Here is a 21,173-nt window from a genome sequence, read left to right on the forward strand (position 1 = left end):
GCACACAGACACACACACACGCGCGCGCACTCGCACTTACACTTACACAGACACGCAGGCACCCAGACAGGCAACCCCCTCCTCCTCCTCCCCCACAGTCACACACGCATACACACAGACTCCAAGACACACGCACGCTCACACACATACACAGGCCGCCGCCGCGCGCGCGCCCACACATGCCCCCCTCCCGCCCTCGCAGGCCAGCCACAAAGCGAAGCCCCACTCACCGGCAGCAGGACTCTTCCTCCATTCTTCGGCACCGGGGCGCAGGGTAGGCTCCTGCCTGCTCCGGTGCTGCAACCAATCGCGGCTCTTCCGGCTCTTCCGTGGGAGGCGGGGTAGGCTCCCGCCCTCCTACTTCCTGTTTCCTGTTGTCGCGCCGGCCTGCCTGACTTCCTGGTCGCAGGCCGGCAGAGTAACGAGGATGTTTTGCGGTATTTATTTTTTATTTAATTATCCATTTTTTTTATATAGCGCGGAAGTTACTTACATAAGGTAATAGTGACAATTGGGAGCAAACAAATGTGCAGTTCGTAAAAAGAGAGTTGGGGAAAACCGTTAATACCAGTGACAGAAAGAACGTGTACATTTATATCTAGGTAGATAACAATAACGTGAGTTGGGGCAACTGACAATATGACGTGTTTATGTCTGTATTAAGATATATGGATTGGGAGTGTCAACTATACAAAGGATTGATTTTAGAGTATGGCGCACCAGGTATAAAATGCGCAGTCGGAATATTATAAGATGGGTGAAACCGTTAATGGGATTTATATGGACGGGAACATGCATGCATGTGCTTTAAATACCGCATTACAATAAGTGAAAGTAGGGGAACCGTAAGGATGTAACTTCTGATCCTTTCCAGATACAAAGGAATGTTTGCTTTTGCTAAAATCTGCAAATTGTAGAGCAAGTGATAAATTATGTGGCAAGTGATAAATTATGTGTCATGAATTATGTGGCAAGTGATACATTATGTGGCAAGCGATGAATTATGTGGCAAGTGATACATTATGTGGCAAGCGATGAATTATGTGGCAAGTGATAAATTATTTTGCTAGTGATAAATTATGTGGCAAGTGATAAATTATGTGTCATGAATTATGTGGCAAGTGATAAATTATGTGGCAAGCGATGAATTATGTGGCAAGTGATACATTATGTGGCAAGCGATGAATTATGTGGCAAGTGATAAATTATGTGGCAAGTGATAAATTATGTGTCATGAATTATGTGGCAAGTGATAAATTATGTGGCAAGCGATGAATTATGTGGCAAGTGATACATTATTTGGCAAGTGATGAATTATGTGGAGGGGAGGGGCTATAATCATGCAGAAGACGCCGCAGCTGCCAAATTGCATAATTACTGTATCTGTGCCTATAATTAACATAAATGCAACCCCCTATACGGGCAGGCGTTTCTGTACTCATCTTAAACTCCCTCACAAGCAGGCGCACATATCCCTAACTTCAGATAGACAAGCTGCCGCCCCCCGTACAGACAGGCGTACATAAATAACTTCGGACAGACAGACATCCATCTCCCCTACTGGCAGACGTCCATAAACCTAGGCATGCCTTAACACCCCCCCCTCACCCACCTCCCCCCCCCCTTCTGTAGGCATACTTATACTTCAGCTGGACAGACATTCCGTTTACTACGGGCATGCAAGCACATACTTCACGTCAGACAGACAGACATTCACTTCCAGACTGACATAAATCGACCCCCCCCCCATATTAATGCATTAATCTTGAGTACAGCTCAGCTTTGCACCTCTCTGTGCTGTTAGTGAGAGGCATTGTCAGCATCCAATGGGATGGTTGTTTTCATTTACTGACCATGGAAGGATTGACGTCGGAGTTGGCCTTGCTAGGTAAAGATCACCGCAGCTGTCAGCAGCGAGTATGGAACTGCCTGAGCTGCCCTTCAGATATTCTGAGGTCCAACTGTAGACAGACATCCAGCCTCAGACAGGCAGGGCCTTAACCCATAGATAAACATACGACTAACAGGAGGAGGGGCTTAAAGCTCGAGACAGACATCGAAGCACTAGACAGAGCGTCATACCGCCACCCCCGACAGAGACATTCACCTCCTTACAGGCGCAGACGCGCGACTTCCACAGACCCAGTTGCCAGTTGCCTCCTTACAGACAGACCCTGCCAGCCTCCGGGCATTCACACTCTGAGCGCCACCCCTCCCCCCACGTACAGACAGACATGTGCACACAGACACCCCACGGATGCACCCATGTCAGACGTGACTCTGAGGCCCCGTGAGTAACAGTAACACGTGCTGTCACACAGCACACGTCTACAGCCCGCGACAAGCACAGGCTCCAATGTCATTCACTGATCGCGAACACTGGCAGGATGGAGGGCACAGTAGGCCCCATGGAAGTGATCTGCAGCAAGGGGATTGACTTACTGAGCTACCTATGCAACCGGGGTCACTCCGGTAAAGGTACTCAGTAACCCATGAGCAGAGGGTCCGATGAGGAATTATTATATGTTTGTAGGTGGTATTTGTATAGCGCCAACCTAGCCAGTCAACAAGTGGGAAGGGTAACTGTACGTGGGGCCGAAGCGCACAGGAGTGACTAAGACCAGAGCCCAGCCGGGTGTGAGTAGAGTGGGCCTGGCCCGGGTGTACACCCCCGCGCGGCCTCGTGTGCGTGTGCGCGTGCCCGGCTGATGCGCGTCCGTCGGTCCCAAGGCGGGTTGATGTGACAAGTTCCTGACAGAGTGCGAGAAGTTAAGCGTCGCCTCTTCCTGGTCGAGCCTAGCGATGGGGTCCTGGGTTAGTCGTAGCCATAGCTAAAGTATGCGGCACAACAGAAGCCAGGTATGTGGCAATATACGCGATTAAAAGTAATTGATATGGAATGTTACACGGTGACTTGTGAAGTTTAAAGCCCCAGATGGCTCCATGTTTAGCCGCTTCACGGCCACGCCTCCTCTGATGAAATGCAATTTTTAGGTCTGGCTTTGAATCAGCTTTAAATGTTTCACTAGCCTTATGTAATCGAAAAATCATTAACGGCAGAGATGGGGGACTTTGGGGGTCACCTTTGGTCTGTTCTGCTGCTGTAATTAACCCTTTGCAGCCTGTGGGCGGCGGGTCAGCCCTCTTCAGCTGCAGTCTGTCCGACCGCAGGTGCACACCGGCCTAATCAGAAGTTACTTCAGTCCCAGGGCTGGGGCAACACTTTATTTGCCAATGCTTTTTAATTTCTGTTCTCTATTCTTTTTACTTGTAGCCATCCTTGTGTGTGTAAACAATTTCTTAAGATCAAAGCCAAAAGTACCTTTTCTTTGCGTCAGTAAGAATTTTCTGTGATACGCATTAAAGCAAACTACCCCATAAGTGCTTGCTAGAAAGCCCACGTGCCCTGATGTTTTATGTATATTCAACGGTAATTCTTTCAAATGTGAAGGTTTTATTCCTGGCACTCGGCTGCCACGTGTAGGCGCTTAAGTAGATACATGTTGTCTTTCCCCCCCTTTTTTGGGCATCGCTGCCAATGCATCCGAAGGATGCATCCAGCTGGAGACCAATAGCGATCACTTTGGGGGGAAGGACGGACCAGAGGGTGCACGAGCTTTTCATCCTGGATTCGGGTGCGCGAACGTCGCCTCCGTCCACGCGTGCGCACACAGCCAGCCACCACACGCGCGCTGCTTACTTTCACTTTACATCCCCCCACCAGTCATCGGATCTTTTTACACACGCATGCATGCATGCATACATATACACACACACAGACACACGCGCACACACAGGCACAAACACACACACAGACTCACGCGAACACACAGGCACAAACACACACACAGACACACTCTCGCGCGCGTGCGCACATGTCCCCCCCCCCCACTCCCACCCCACTCACCGAGTTCTTTTCCTGTGTCCCTCTCTCCTTCGGCAGGCAGCGGCAGGCAGCGGGTCATCCTTAGCAGCAGGCGGGGCTCTCCACGAGCACGGGAGCCCCGCTAGCTGACACGCAAATCTTCCGGCAATCTTCCGGCTGACGGGCACAGGAGCGCTTCGGCACAGGAGCGCGGGGTAGGCGCCCGTCGGCTTCCTGTCTTTTTGCGGCCCTGCCCCCGTCCTAACACAGGTTGCCTGGCTTCCTGTACAAGCCGGGCTGCGGCGGTGAGTTTTTATTATACTTGTCTTCCTTTGTGTCTCAAGCTACCCATTGCACTTTTGAGTTTTGCCAAGCACCCTGCATTCACTCTGCTCCTTATGCTCGGTTTTTATTTTGTTCTTCTACTTGTCCTAATTTCCTTCCGCAGTTTTATAGTATTGGATATTTTGTTGTTCAAGAGTGGTGTGTATTTTCTGTATCTGTTTATTATTCAGTTACGAAGAGGAGTGTTGGACAGGCCGCATGTTCGAGCTGTCCCCCCTCCCCGCAATGGGACCAGGACCCTGGCTCTCCCTGCATCCCCAGCCAGAGTCCACCAACGACCACCCGAAGTACCCTGCAATCCCTCCACTACAAGACACCAGCTCCGGACCCAGCTGGCCCGGGTCACCATCTACCCCACGACATCGACCCGGCCGCCATCTTGGGGCACTGCAGCACGAGGCCGCGTGGCCTCAACTCGACCCTAACCCCGGGCCCGGCCGGCCCCGACATCGAGGCCCCACCATCCTCCCAGGAGGCAGAGTGATCACTTGGCGAGTCAATGGGAGAAGGAATCGTCAACGGCTCTCCTCCGCCAGGTGTCGATCACCCCAGGCCGCCTGGGCGCTGGCTCCACCCCCCTGCTGGGTGTCTGGACTCCCTCATCCCGGACCTCCCGGCCCCCAGGCGCGAGGGTCCGGACATCAAAGGGGACCAGACCTATAACTGGGGCAGGACCAGACCAGGAAGGCAGTTGTATCCTGGAGTCGAGAGACCCGAGAAGAACTCATCCGTGACTTGGCCTGCTGGCGCTGCCGCGGCCCTCTGCCCCGTGAAACCATCGACTTGGCCTGCTGGCGCTGCCGCGGCCCTCTGCCCCGTGAAACCATCGACTTGGCCTGCTGGCGCTGCCGCGGCCCTCTGCCTCGTGAAACCATCGTCTTGGCCTGCTGGCGCTGCCGCGGCCCTCTGCCTCGTGAAACCATCGTCTTGGCCTGCTGGCGCTGCCGCGGCCCTCTGCCTCGTGAAACCATCGTCTTGGCCTGCTGGCGCTGCCGCGGCCCTCTGCCTCGTGAAACCATCGTCTTGGCCGGCTGGCGCTGCCGCGGCCCTCTGCTTTATGAGACTATCACCTTGGCCTGCTGGCGCTGCCGCGGCCCGATCCACAGACACTCCAGCTCGAGGATTGTGAGCTCGCCTTTTTACCCCTACCTGTACCGATCCGGTACCAAGACTGTCCCGCTACCCCCTTTCCCTACAGAGACTAGAAGTGAGAGGACCCCCGGGTCCAAGATATCCTGTATCGCTGATATCCTTGCCTTAAGAACCTTATATAAAGCCTTGAACTCGACTTGGTGTGGTGCCTGTTTGTGGGGAGGGAGGTAACTTGTCTGTACGATCGCCGGAGACGGTCCCCCCCCCGGGGATCTCTCCCTCGGTATCCGGCCGACCCTCAGGGTCCCCGTCTAACATTGGTGGCCAGCGACGGGATCCGAACCTACGCATAATCGTACAGAAAGTCACTCGCCCCACCACACACAACAACCATGTCAATAGAGAGCGGAACAACGGAAAAATTTCAGATGGAAAAATTGGAAGACTACAACCACCGGGAACTGAAGCAATATTGCATAGAACTTGGACTTCCAACCACAGGTCTTAGCACAAAGGAAGACTTCAAACGAGCCCTAGAAGCTTGGGCAGAAACGGGTACGGCCGTACCCCGAACACAAACAACCGAAACGAGCCCCGCACCAACTAAAGAAAGAGCGGATCTCTCCCTGGAAGAGATCCGAGAAAGAGAAAAAACCAGACTCCACGAATTAGAACTTGCCCGACTTCGCTTGGATGGGGAACTCAAGCTGGCAGAACAAAAAATAACCCTGGAACACTTACGGCTCAGGGAAGAGCGGGAAGACAAGCAAAGACAGAGGGAGCTAGAGGAAAAGAGACTAGAGTACGAACATGAGCGCAATCTCAAAGCACTGGAGATCCAGAAACAGAATAAAGACCTCGGGCTCCCCGAACGACCGACCCCGTCTGCCTCGACCGAACCCAAGGTTCACATCCCCAAAGATGTCATCCGGGAATACCACAAGAACGATGATATCCAGCAGTGGTTTAAAGCCTATGAGGTGGCAATGACCTCCCACCGGATTCCCCGAAGCGATTGGGGAGCCGGATTATGGGGGAGGTTTGTCAACGAAGGGCGGGACGCCCTGCTGCAACTCCCGGACCAGCTGATGACCTCCTACGACCACATGAAGGCCGCCCTCCTCACTCGATACGGGCTCACACCTGAGATGTACCGCCAACGGTTCCGCGACTGCAAACGGATTCCGGGTACAACTTGGGTGGAGTACGTGAACTTTTTTAGCCGAGCCTTCGAGGGGTGGATCAAGGGCAACAAAGTAACCACCTACGAACAACTCTTTGACCTTAGCGTATGGGAACACCTGTCGAACAACTGCTTCGTGGAGCTCCGGCAACACCTCCTGGACAGCAAGCTAACCGACCCTCGACAACTCGCCGCCGAAGCCGACCGGTGGGAAAGCACCCGAGTTGGCCGGAGCGCACCCAGCGAAGTATCCAGATCGTATCGCCCCCGAGGGGGAGGAGGAAGTCAGGGTCGGGGGAGAGACCCCGGCCCCTCGTCACCCCCCAGAAACCCCTCGACCCCGGTTGGCCGGGGAAGCCCTGCCGTCCGGGCCGGTTTCCGGGCCAACATTACGTGCCACAGGTGCCAGCGACCCGGCCACTACGCCAGTGATCCCAACTGCCCAAAGAATCCGAACACTACTCCCCGCCAAGTTGCAGCGGCGGCCCTAGGGGAAGAAATAATCCCGGAAGACCAAGAGGAGTACGAGACCGATCCCTCTGAATGGGCACCCGCCGCCATGGCACTGGTCTGCTTAGGGGAGAGAGACATGATTCCGCGGGCCCCCCTTCCCGCCAACACACAGAAGTACGGTCAATGGGTCAACATCAATGGCCGCCGGGCGGAAGCCCTCCGCGACACCGGGGCCAGTGTAACAGCGGTCCGACGCCACCTCGTCACTCCAGACCAAATCTTGCCGAACATTCTTTGCCCTGTTCGATCAGCCGACAACTCCGAAAGCCTATGCCACATGGCCTGCGTCCCCTTCGAGTGGGGAGGAGTAACAGGGATGTTAAAAGTAACTGTCCGCGATGATGCCCCCGTGGACTGCCTCCTAGGAAACGACCTTGAAAGCTCTCCCTGGGCAGCTGTCGAACGGAGGGAGCACCTGGGGATGCTTGGCCTCCCCGAATGGGTCTGCGTCACGACCCGGTCCATGACCGCCCGCGCGGTCCCCAGCCCAGAAGAGCCCGAGTGGCCAGAACCTCCTCCCGCGCTCATCCCAGAGGAGGCCGCCCCAGAAGCCATTCCCTTGACCCAAACCGAAGAAGGACCCGACCAGCTTCGGGACGTCCCTGACCTGGCACAATGGCGGCAGGAGGGAGGCCCCACGCAGGAACAATTCCGGGCCGAGCAAAAAACCTGTCCTTCTCTCGAAGGACTCCGGCAGCAAGCCCTGGCCCAGAGCACCGGGGATACCTCGGGGGCCCACTGGATCTACTGGGACCAAGACCTGCTCTACAGCGAGCAGAAAATTGCAGAACTAGGGGCCAGTCGGGTGCTGGTGGTGCCCCTTCGCTTCCGAGACTTCCTCCTGAACTTAGCCCACGATGTCCCCCTTGCCGGACACCTGGGGCAGGATAAAACCTACGACCGCCTGGTGACCCATTTTTTCTGGCCCCACATGCGGAAGGATGTCACCAACCACTGCAAGGCCTGCCCCACCTGCCAGGCCAGCGGAAAAAGTGGCCGAAAAATCAAAGCACCATTACAACCCTTTCCTGTCGTCACCACCCCGTTTGAACGAGTGGGAATAGACATTGTGGGGCCCCTCGACCCTCGAACAGCCCAAGGACACCGGTTCATCCTGGTCCTTGTAGACCACGCCACCCGCTATCCCGAGGCCATCCCTCTTCGGACTGTGACGGCCCCCGTGGTGGGCCGGGCCCTGATGGGGATCTTCTCCCGGGTGGGGTTCCCCCGGGAGGTCGTCAGTGACAGGGGCACGAACTTTATCTCCAGATATATGAAGTCCCTCTGGCAGCAATGCGGGGTCACCTACAAATTCACGACCCCCTATCACCCGCAAGGAAACGGACTGGTCGAGAGATTCAACCGCACCCTCAAGGGGATGATTATGGGTCTAGAAGAACCCCTTCGACGCCAGTGGGACGTACTGCTGCCATGCCTCCTGTTTGCCTATCGGGAGGTCCCGCAGAAGTCCCTCGGCTTCAGCCCCTTTGAACTACTGTACGGACACCCCGTCCGGGGCCCCCTCAGCCTAGTCAAGGAAGGTTGGGAGCAGCCTCCCCAGAAAACTCCCCCGGACATCTACCGGTATCTCCTGGCTCTCCGCAACCAGACCCGGCGGTTCCGAGACACCGCCAAAGCCAACCTCGAGGCCAGTCAGGAGGACATGAAGAGGTGGTACGATCAGCACACGTCCTCCATTGAGTTCGAACCTGGACAACAGGTCTGGGTGATGTCCCCGGTTGAGCCCTGTGCCCTCCAAGACAGATGGTCCGGGCCCTTCAAGGTAATCGAACGCAAGGGGCCCGTCACCTATTTAATCGACATGGAGACTGCCCGGAACCCCCTACGGGTCCTCCATGCCAACAGGCTCAAACCCCATTTTGTGCGATCCGAACTCAGCCTCCTAATGGCTACCGATACTGGGACAGAAGAAGACTCCGAACCCCTTCTGGACTTACTGAGGGCCCTCGAGCAGGATGGCTCAGTGGAAGGGGTCCAGCTCTCCGAGGCCCTGTCCCCGGAGCAACGCCAAGACTGCCAAACGCTCCTGAGGCAGTTCGCCTCCCTGTTCTCCCTCACCCCCGGAGTCACCCCCTGGTGCCTCCACGATGTGGACACCGGGGACAGCCCTCCTATTCGACACCGAGCATACCGCGTACCAGACCGGGTACGAGCCTGCATCCAGACCGAGGTGTCCAAGATGCTGACCCTAGGAGTGATCGAACCCTCAGACAGTCCCTGGGCGAGCCCAGTCGTCCTGGTTCCCAAGGCAGCTGCCCCGGGCGTTGCCCCTGAGCTCCGGTTCTGCGTGGACTATCGAGGGCTGAATGCAGTTACCCGGACCGACGCTCATCCCATCCCCCGGGCAGACGAGCTAATTGACCGGATGGGGGCCGCCCGCTACCTGAGCATCTTCGACCTAACAGCGGGCTACTGGCAGATCGGCCTCACCCCTAGGGCCCAAGAACGATCCGCCTTCTCTACCCCAGACGGGCACTACCACTTTAAAGTCATGCCCTTCGGCATGAAAAACGCCCCGGCAACGTTCCAACGGCTGGTAAACCAGGTACTGGCGGGCCTGGAAGACTTCAGCGCCGCCTACCTGGACGACATTGCTGTGTACAGCCACCAGTGGACCGACCACCTCCGCCACCTGCGGGAGGTTCTACACGCCCTCCAGCAAGCCGGGCTCACCATCAAGGCCAGCAAGTGCCAAGTTGGCCAAGGGTCCGTGACCTACCTGGGACACCAAGTGGGAAGCGGGCTGGTGGCCCCTCTCCAACTCAAGATTGCTGCCATCCAGGCCTGGCAACCCCCTACGAGCCAAACGGAGGTCCGGGCCTTCCTGGGGCTCACCGGATACTACCGGCGGTTCGTGAAGGACTATGGCAGCATCGTGGGGCCCCTCACAGAGCTCACCTCCAAAAAGAGCCCCAAAACCGTCAACTGGACCCCGGACTGCCAATCAGCCTTCGAGAAGCTAAAGACCGCCATGTGCACGGCCCCCGTGCTCCAGGCTCCCGACTACAGCCGGGAATTCATTGTGCAGACGGACGCCTCCGATCATGGTGTGGGGGCCGTCCTCTCCCAACTCAACGCCGAAGGGGTCGACCATCCGGTGGTCTTCATCAGCAGACGCCTCTTGCCCCGAGAACAGCGCTGGAGCACCATTGAGAGGGAGGCCTTCGCCGTAGTCTGGGCACTCAAGAAGCTCCGGCCATACCTCTTCGGCACCCACTTCCGGGTGCAAACAGACCACCGACCCCTGCAATGGCTGATGCAAATGCGGGGGGAGAACCCGAAGCTGTTGCGCTGGTCCATCTCCCTGCAGGGGATGGACTTCACGGTGGAACATCGTCCAGGCCAGGACCACGCCAACGCCGACTGCCTGTCACGCTTTTTCCGCCTCAGCGAGGAGAGTCCCCAGGAAGATGGCTGACTCTCCCCGCCTTCAGCTGGGGGGGACGCATGTTGGACAGGCCGCATGTTCGAGCTGTCCCCCCTCCCCGCAATGGGACCAGGACCCTGGCTCTCCCTGCATCCCCAGCCAGAGTCCACCAACGACCACCCGAAGTACCCTGCAATCCCTCCACTACAAGACACCAGCTCCGGACCCAGCTGGCCCGGGTCACCATCTACCCCACGACATCGACCCGGCCGCCATCTTGGGGCACTGCAGCACGAGGCCGCGTGGCCTCAACTCGACCCTAACCCCGGGCCCGGCCGGCCCCGACATCGAGGCCCCACCATCCTCCCAGGAGGCAGAGTGATCACTTGGCGAGTCAATGGGAGAAGGAATCGTCAACGGCTCTCCTCCGCCAGGTGTCGATCACCCCAGGCCGCCTGGGCGCTGGCTCCACCCCCCTGCTGGGTGTCTGGACTCCCTCATCCCGGACCTCCCGGCCCCCAGGCGCGAGGGTCCGGACATCAAAGGGGACCAGACCTATAACTGGGGCAGGACCAGACCAGGAAGGCAGTTGTATCCTGGAGTCGAGAGACCCGAGAAGAACTCATCCGTGACTTGGCCTGCTGGCGCTGCCGCGGCCCTCTGCCCCGTGAAACCATCGACTTGGCCTGCTGGCGCTGCCGCGGCCCTCTGCCCCGTGAAACCATCGACTTGGCCTGCTGGCGCTGCCGCGGCCCTCTGCCTCGTGAAACCATCGTCTTGGCCTGCTGGCGCTGCCGCGGCCCTCTGCCTCGTGAAACCATCGTCTTGGCCTGCTGGCGCTGCCGCGGCCCTCTGCCTCGTGAAACCATCGTCTTGGCCTGCTGGCGCTGCCGCGGCCCTCTGCCTCGTGAAACCATCGTCTTGGCCGGCTGGCGCTGCCGCGGCCCTCTGCTTTATGAGACTATCACCTTGGCCTGCTGGCGCTGCCGCGGCCCGATCCACAGACACTCCAGCTCGAGGATTGTGAGCTCGCCTTTTTACCCCTACCTGTACCGATCCGGTACCAAGACTGTCCCGCTACCCCCTTTCCCTACAGAGACTAGAAGTGAGAGGACCCCCGGGTCCAAGATATCCTGTATCGCTGATATCCTTGCCTTAAGAACCTTATATAAAGCCTTGAACTCGACTTGGTGTGGTGCCTGTTTGTGGGGAGGGAGGTAACTTGTCTGTACGATCGCCGGAGACGGTCCCCCCCCCCCGGGGATCTCTCCCTCGGTATCCGGCCGACCCTCAGGGTCCCCGTCTAACAAGGAGGTGGCGCCATTTCGGAAACTTGTCAGTGGACAACCTCTAACATTTCTTATGTGGGTGGACATGTGGCCTCCAGAGCTGCACTCTGATCTCAATGCTGCTCCATTTTGCTGCTGCATAAGTCATAGGTGGGCTGCATCAATATATGTCAATATGCAACATATTTTATATGTCCCTTTTTATAAAAACAAAACGTAACTACTGCAAAAAAAAATAGCCAATGCCATTTACAATACTAAAAGCTCAAACTTTGCCTAATGCGAGACCTATTGCATTGCAAATGCTTGTTTGTCCTGGGAGGAGCTGTACTTCATTTACTCACGTACACTTTCACAGTCTTGATGAATGTATAGAATTTTCTTCTCTTGGTCTCCCGTCAAACTCGGCGAGGTAGGCAAGCGGCTTTTTGTCTAAGGCTCCAAGAGCTGCTCTGCACACACGCCTGACCGGGTTGCCTCCACGGTGCACTCAACCAATTCAGCCTCCTCGCTCAGCGGCCAAGCTAACGGCTTCTGCTACCCAAGCCAAGACTAACGAGCTTGTCTCACGCACCGACAGATATGAAAAACACGACACATGGTGGTACTTGCACAAATGTAATTTTTTTTTAAAAACGTAACATAAGGATAAAGGAAATTGGTAATTCAAGAAAAATGAAAATCTACCAAATAGTTAAAAAATGTAAAACCGAGGGAGAACACAAAATGCAAGCTATAAATACGAATATATATATAAGAATGCAAGGATGATGAAACAGTGCACCCATAGGCTTGTCAATTGCCTTTATTACTGTATCAAAACATTTTTTTGAATTTTGATATGTACAAACAGATCAGGGAAAGACAATTTGCAAAAATACAATAGACCAATGACTCACATTACATTCCTACAAACAATCCCACATATCCACTGTTTTTTCATACATTCCATACTCACACTATTTTCAGACAAACAACACAAGACAAGTCCTAAAGGCCACCGGGGCTTGTTTCTATACCTCTCCTCCAAGGCATTCTTTCCTCTTGAAGGGTCAAGTACATTCCGTCCCTCTCTTAGGAGGAAGGCAGTCTTCGTGGGCTGACCCTTAGCTCCTCTAACAGAAAGTGTTGTCTGATCCTGAATTCGACACTTTCCTATCTGGAAGACTGGCTTTAAGCTAGGTAGCAACCCTAGACACATAGCAGCTCTGTTCTGCTGAGCAGTCCCTTCCATGGCCAAGAAGTGCTTGGGACTGGAACAAAGTGTGGTGGTTTGGATCCCCCTTTTGTACACATTTACCAGTCATGGAGTGTGGATCCATTGTCTCATGTTTAAGAAATGGGTTGGGTTGGTTCTCTTTTAAATATAATTATTAGGCTTCTCACTGAATACAGCCTTTGTGTAAATGGATGCATCTCACAGCATGTAGTACTGGGACTGGCTCCAAGATAGAATTCATATAACCTGGGACGCCAGGACGTGTGAGATCTCTGCACCGGTTGTCATTAGCCTTCCAGAAGCAGTAATCGGACAGAAACATCCTCATCTTATACTAGTGAAGCTGCAAGCAGGTAGCGTAGAGAGGGCACAACTTGGTGCGACCCTCCAGGTAAAAGAAAAGGTTCTGAACCTTGGAATCTGCATGGACAGGCCTAGGCCTCACACATGCTAGATTAGTGTGTCAGGCTGGCCAACAACATTTAGGATACCAGTTTCACAAGTAGTCAGGGCACTCAGGACAGGGGTACATGCATATCTAACATGCGTGGGACATTCTCGCTTAAAAAGTCAGTAAGATAGCTCACTAGTGCAGACATCCATATTTGCTGCAGATTTATGCAGTGATGGTCAGGTTACAAGCTTTAATTATGCCAAGGCCATTCTTTTGAAGTCAGTAAATTGAGTACCATTAAATTGGGTATTATGATTTACAGAAAGGGTCTAGGATAACGGCACTTATTTATATTATGGAAGATTTTGTAACAATGTGGTGCGTTGACCAAACGAAACAGGGCCCTTTTAGTTTCCTGTGTCGTGAAAAACTTTACACAACAGACAATTGCAAAAAATGATTTGATCCGCACACACTGCACACAAAAAATCAGTTCCACCAGGTGAAATAGTTCCCACAATTCTTTATTCATGGAGTCTTTTTCTTCTCTTCACAGTAGCCAACGTGTTTCGTCCTATTGAAGGACTTCTTCAGAGCCCATCAATCGACAGTAACAGCAAGAATATCTAGGAAAAAGACACATACATTTTTGTTGTTACATTATCTACAGTTTGTAGTTAACCAATGTGTATGTGTCTGTTCTTAGTTAGCCCAGATAATGCAGATTAACAATGTTAGAAGTAAAGCATTCTAAATGTACTGCATTGTGGTTTTCTTCCACATATACCTGTGAATAAAATACAGTGTACAATGAAGAAAATATTGACCATCTTGACTAAAATGCCACAGGGTAAAATAATGGAAAAAATATCTAGTAATGTAAATTGTGTAATGTTATGAAACAATGGGAATCATTGTGAATAGTTTGCAAAACATTCAACTTCTAGAAAATAACTGTTACTTCCAACTGAAGTTTGAATCCAAGTTGCCTGCTATATCCAAAGTAACCATAATGGGCGAATAATTGGTCAACAATGAGATATGCTCATACTAATGCAACTGCAAAAAGTGCCATGAAGCTTTCATTAAGGGCAACGCCTAACCAGCCAATACTAATTCTAACCTATATTAAGTGAAAATAAATATGGACAAGCAAGAACATTTTTCGAAGTGCATCATTTTACTTTAAACCTGTGTATGAACGCAGAACAAATCTTTGCACCTGCATACTTTTTTATAATCTGATAATTGGAACAAATATTCAGTTTTTGGTTTGTATTTTTTTAGGACAAGATGTTGCAGCTAGAAATGGAGCTTGATGAAGAAAAGAACAATTCTGATTTGTTAACTGAAAGAATCACCAGGTCAAGAGAACAGGTACAGTCTCTGCTAAGAGGGATGAAGAGGTTTATGTGCTGCAGTAATGTAGTTACACCAATGAAAATAGATTTGAGGCGCCTCGCTCTCCTTAAGGCGATATTTAAGCCAAATGAATGAGGGTATCCTTCAGCTCTGTAAACCACAACCTGCTCTTTAAACAATAATGAAAGTCTGAACGTTGCTTTACTTGTTGACTTGCATAGAAGGAAACTAATTAAGATTATTTTGTAAAGGATGTTTTAGTGAAGGAGTTTCATAATCTTCAGTATGAAGTGTCGAGCCAGCATGTTAATAGGAAGCACGTTGTTTGTGAAATCATGAGGAGGGAACCTAAAGAAGAACTATTCTACCAATAGGGCAGTTTTTTTACCCTGTCCCCCATGGGAACAGTCCAGCACGAACTGCCAGGTCAGGTTCTCCCTGGACTGGAAACAAGCATCCTGGGACCGGTTTAAGGGTTTCACCCCTCATCAGCCAGGCTAGTTTGACTCCCGTGGCATGGAGAGCACGGAACCCATGTCTAGGCATACCTGTCCCAATCGGGGTGACAAATGCACAAAGAACAACTGATGGACAGTATGCTGAACAGTGTCAAACATTCACCAAATAGGGCAGTTTTTATTATCTGAAAGCGAGGAGAGTCAAGACAGTGAAACTCATGTATCCCATGTTTTGTGAAGTGCGTATGTTTCATGAAGAACAAATGATGGACAGAATGCTGAATAATGTTGCACTTCCACCCCAGTACAGATGTCTGGGCCTAAATCCATAGTTTTTTTGCTCACCATGCCATTCCAGTTTAAGCCCAGCCATATGCAAATCAGTCTTGACTCTGCTTCCCAAGGGAACTGTCCAGCCTGAACTGTCAGGCCAGTTCCTCCCTGGACCAGAAACAGCATCCTGGGGCCGGTTTCAGGGTTTCACCCCTGGTCAGCCAGGCTAGTTTGACTCCAGTACGTACGTTTCAGCAAGATGAGTTCCGTTGTCGATGCTTGGCTGAAATCATATGCTCAAGGAATGCAGCTGGGGTGTTGTTTATCACCAGTTTCTGTCCTCGTGGTTTAGAATATCTGGGTGTTCTTTTAATGGAAACCAATAAATGTAGACTTTGAAGTGACTAGATAAATAATACTCTGTTTGCATGCTTTTTTAAACAATTGCCATATCTATTGGAGAAGTATCAGAAGGAAAGCTGAGTTTTCCTGATTGTACTTCTGTCAGAAAGTAGATCAGATCAATTGTTTGGCCTTATGCTGGCTTCTATGCCCTTTACATTTACCTTTAGTGTTGAGGCATCGCCTATTGCCAGTAAAGCCAGCCAGGGTGTGAATTCCTTTGACATAAAGTCACTACTGTCTTTGGACTAATGGATTAGTCATAGATGTTGTGGCAAAGAGATTTAAAAATTGTCATTCTCTAGACTGGCAGGTGCAAGCTGAGTAGAGGATTTTTTTAACCTCCCTTAGATCATATTAAAGTCAGCAGTATCACTATTTAAGTGCAGAACTTTGGCCTAGGCTGCACGTATTTTCTATACTTTATTGGATCACCATGTATATTTACAGGAATTCATTACCCATGGAGGAGACGCTGTGTTTGGCTGGTGTTCTCCTTTAGGAACTGGTCTTTTCATTAGGCAATTATATGATTGCTTCTTTATGCAGTATTGCCTCTCATTTTTAGAATTCTTACCTTAGCAAATCTCTTTGAAAACTATTTCCCTCTAATGAATGCTTGTATCTCTCTACCTGTTAACTAGAACAGTCTTAACTGTATTGAAATGCGTTTCTGGTTCTCTCTGCAGTTGGAAATGATAAAGAAATCCAGTATTCATAGTAGGCAAACTAGGAAAACATTGACTAGATGCCAATACAAATGTTAAAACAATTAATAAAATAAACTTTTTTTACATTAGTATTTGCAAATGCTTTCCCCTTTACAAAAATAATAAAATCAAAACATCAAAGGAAGCCTTCTCTGAGAGAAGACATTCTTTGCATATTGACATGTTTTGACATCTTAGAAGCACAGACTACATGTCATCCTTAAAGGAAAACCCCAGTCTTCATCAATAAGGATGGGCAGCCCCAGTGCGTGTTCTTTCACCTGAGCCTACCTCCAGCTCCTTGAGGCTCCCCTGTGGCACGAAGCTTGTTTCCTGAAACCCAGGGGCGGCCGGGCTTTGCTCCGCCGCAGCGTTTGCTCCAGTACTTCCGGCTGGCCGGGCTTGGCTCCGCCGGTCGGGAGTCCCAGGCACTACAACCCCCAGCAGCCCTGTGGTGAGGTCGCCTGCCCCAGCGTCAGCGCACAGCGCCAGGAGGCGCTTAAAGTGGGAGGCTCTGCCGAGGACCAAGTGGCAGCCCCAGTGCGTGTTCTTTCACCTGAGCCTACCTCCAGCTCCTTGAGGCTCCCCTGTGGCACAAAGCTTGTTTCCTGAAACCCAGGGGCGGCCGGGCTTTGCTCCGCCGCAGCGTTTGCTCCAGTACTTCCGGCTGGCCGGGCTTGGCTCCGCCGGTCGGGAGTCCCAGGCACTACAACCCCCAGCAGCCCTGTGGTGAGGTCGCCTGCCCCAGCGTCAGCGCACAGCGCCAGGAGGCGCTTAAAGTGGGAGGCTCTGCCGAGGACCAAGTGGCAGCCCCAGTGCGTGTTCTTTCACCTGAGCCTACCTCCAGCTCCTTGAGGCTCCCCTGTGGCATGAAGCTTGTTTCCTGAAACCCAGGGGCGGCCGGGCTTTGCTCCGCCGCAGCGTTTGCTCCAGTACTTCCGGCTGGCCGGGCTTGGCTCCGCCGGTCGGGAGTCCCAGGCACTACAACCCCCAGCAGCCCTGTGGTGAGGTCGCCTGCCCCAGCGTCAGCGCACAGCGCCAGGAGGCGCTTAAAGTGGGAGGCTCTGCCGAGGACCAAGTGGCAGCCCCAGTGCGTGTTCTTTCACCTGAGCCTACCTCCAGCTCCTTGAGGCTCCCCTGTGGCACGAAGCTTGTTTCCTGAAACCCAGGGGCGGCCGGGCTTTGCTCCGCCGCAGCGTTTGCTCCAGTACTTCCGGCTGGCCGGGCTTGGCTCCGCCGGTCGGGAGTCCCAGGCACTACAACCCCCAGCAGCCCTGTGGTGAGGTCGCCTGCCCCAGCGTCAGCGCACAGCGCCAGGAGGCGCTTAAAGTGGGAGGCTCTTCCTCGTCCCGCCAGGACGCGCGCGGGACGCGCCGGGCTAAGCCCGGGCAAAGGGCGGGCCCTCTGAGGCCCTCAGAGACCGCAGGAGACCGGACCGGGCTACCCCCCTGTTATTTGTTATTTGTTATTTCAATCTCCAGCGCTCCAAAGGTAATCATCGCATTTTATGGTTGTTTAAATATAACACTTCGCAGTTGACCTGATGGAAGCCAAAAGTAAAATTAAGAGCAGAGTGCTGGATAGAAAACCACCGATGCATACACGCTCAACTACAACAAACTTTGGCGCCAACTCCCCTTCCCACTTTAACTGCAATTGATAGGATGTTGCAACAAACTATTGGAGTAGTTGTTAACGCTATCGAAAATACGGAAAGAAGACTCTCTTTACCGGCGAGTATGAGTCTAATAAGTCAAACACCAGCAATTGTTAATACACATGTTAGCGTTACAAATGAAACAACTATGTCCCATGACTCACTTTTGTTGGAATCCTTTGCAGGTTTGCCAAGGTACGATTTAAGTCAACCAGATGTATTTCAACCTTTAATACCTACTGTTTCGTGTACTAGGGAATGTAGACTGTCAATAACACCTGACTTATCAGCTAGTATATTGCCACAGCCCCAAACTCATAGTGATACGCCGGTAAACGTCACAGACCTGGATGGCCGTGATACTAACACTGTCATTCCAACTGTACAAATTAGTGATATCAGTTTGTCAAATAGTGAAACTGACTGTGACTCTGTACCCCCAAAAGGAAGTTTACCCAAGGTCGCAAGAGGATAATAATCAATAAACAGCCAAAAATATATGGAAGAAGAAAAAAGAGGGTTCTACAAACTTTAGAAACCAATGAAAGAGAGGGTGATATACAGTTGGAAACTCCATCTCCAACAAATGTCAAGGCACTCACAGCATGCTTCGAGGAAGTGATAAAAACTTATATTGCACCTGTGATGGTAACTATAGAAACTCTAAGTAAAAAAATAGAGAATCTGGAAAAACTGGGCATAGCCAACCTGGATATCCTAGAACATTTGGGCACGCAAGCCGGACCCCACATAACTAATGTAGAATCTGGGAATCTGAGCAAAAATAAATTAAACTCAGTAAATCATACCCTAAAAGTGCCCATTGTGGCTGCAAATCCGGTGCTTTCTACACGTGCTAGGCAGAGGCCAACACTCACCACCCCTAAGACAATGGGTGGGCAAAATGTAGTTGGGGGTCAAAGAAACATCAATGACCCGGCACATAATAAACAGAGCCTACCTGTACCGAGGCGTCATATTAATAACGTTATTCCAGCCACTATTAATTTGCCACCTGATTGTAGACCATTTGTAGCAATACTTGCGAATGTCCCAAAGCTGTTGCCCAACCAATTTGAAAATCAAGAAACCCTAAAAAATAAAACCTTGTACTGGTTAGTGAAAAACTGTGGTTTCCCAACACGAGGTGCTGATGAGATTATAACCACACAGAGGGTAGGTTGGGTGGGTCCAAATAAAAAGGAGATAGATGGGGATTGTATAATCATAAATTTTAGGACTACAGAATGGGCTAGAGATTCGATCCTACACGCACCTATGCCATCAAGCCACGAATTTAACATCACGCTGTTCCCATTAGCCTATTTCTATAGGAACCTGGCAGAAAGACAAATTATTACACATAACTTCCAACATCCAAGAGCGGCTACTATAAAGTATCCTAATGTTGTACCCATCTGTCCTCCTTTACTCCCCAATCTATATGACAACTTCCTGGTCCCAACTTCTAATAGATTTCAGCTGTTGAACTCACTTGAGGAGAACGACTGACTGGCTGATTTATCTTTGACCCAACATTCTGGTAGCATTGAAATGGGTGATATACTAACACTGGAAAAGGAGTCGGGTAATGAAAGTTGTATACAAACCATAACTGAGTCACATCTATTATTGCCAGAAAATGTGCTATGTATAGGCAATGTTACAGATAATGACAATATAACCGCAACAATTGTAAATGTTAATGATAGTTCGACTGTAAGGCAGGAAGCATCACTTTTGTCTAATAATCCCGAACGTACAGGTACGAGTTGTGTTGACTCCCTTATAATTGTCACTTGGAATATAGCGGGAATCGCTTCCAAATTATGTACCCCGTTCTGGGATAACTTCATTACATGTGGCTGACATTATTTGTCTACAAGAGACATGGCATACAGAACTAATAGAAGTTGAAGGCTATATCTCCCACAGTGTGGCAGCAGTAGCTTCCAAGGCTGGTAGAGCTAAGGGTGGTCTACTGACTTTGGTTTCAACTAAACTAACGGAATTTAATGCTGGGGGGCACACTGTAGTTTGCCAGCATGCATCAGTATTGCGATTAATACATAGTCATGGCAGGGACTTAATCATTGTAAATTTTTATAATAATATTGTGGGCTCTAAACGAGATAAGATTGTCCCCGAGGTTGAATGTGCTATCGAAGCTGCAATTACTCTTACCAAGAATAACTTCGTAATACTGTGGACAGGCGATTTTAACATTCAAGCCTGTAGACATGCCCGGAAGGGAATTTGTGGTCACCACGAGGATTATGCAGGGGGTGATAGCGTTTACGTTAATCATTTCCCGCACAGTAATTATGGCAGCGTATTGAACAACTCAATAGCCAAATTCAATCTGGAACTACTTGAATGTACAAAAAACAAAAATAATGAAACGTGCCCAACATTTAGGGGGAGAGATGCCCATTCTAATATCGATCATATTTTATTGTCTAGCGGTTCGACTTTTTCCAATGTTTGGGTAACAGAGCAGCCTGTGAGTGATCACAACAGTATTTCAGTGGAGTTAATGGGCTGGGGCCCAAAAACTGTTGTGCACGGTAGATCTGTCCATGGGATTTCTGCTGTGAGACCAAATGGTACGAGAATCAAATGGGCTAAAATTGACCCTGACAAGTTAATGAAGGATGTTATTTGTAAATGCACCAGAGAGGTTGAATATTGTCTTGCACCTAATGTGATAGCAACAGCCGTTCTCTCTAATTTTATGAAAATTACATGTACAGTTGAAAATACTTTAAGAAGAAATAGTAGGATTAAAAGAAAAAAAAACTGTCTGGTTTGACAAACATTGTGCTAAGACTTTGAAAAGGTTGAAAAGTGTACTTGATGTTAAACCTAGAGATAAAGAAATAGTTAGAGAAGAACGTATTAATTATAAAATGGCCTTGTCAACTAGGAAAAGGGAGTTACAGAATGATGCCTGGAACAAACTTGATATGGCCGTTGCAACTAAAAACCATAAATTGTTCTGGGATACTATAAATGGCCCATTT

The 21,173-nt window shown here is 51.0% G+C and overlaps 1 protein-coding gene across 3 annotated transcripts in view; it reads left to right on the forward strand.

The window, feature by feature from the left end:
- The window catches only part of CGNL1 (cingulin like 1), a 601,175-nt gene that overhangs the window by 416,722 nt on the left and 163,280 nt on the right, over positions 1-21,173 (forward strand). For all 3 annotated transcript variants that reach the window (XM_078684907.1, XM_078684910.1, XM_078684908.1), the window contains exon 14: positions 14,576-14,665. In XM_078684907.1, the coding sequence (XP_078541033.1) occupies positions 14,576-14,665 (90 nt within the window). The remainder of the gene's footprint in view (positions 1-14,575; positions 14,666-21,173) is intronic.

The sequence above is a fragment of the Lissotriton helveticus genome, chromosome 3_2 (genome assembly GCF_964261635.1).
Source record: "Lissotriton helveticus chromosome 3_2, aLisHel1.1, whole genome shotgun sequence".
Classification (NCBI taxonomy): Eukaryota; Metazoa; Chordata; class Amphibia; order Caudata; family Salamandridae; genus Lissotriton; species Lissotriton helveticus.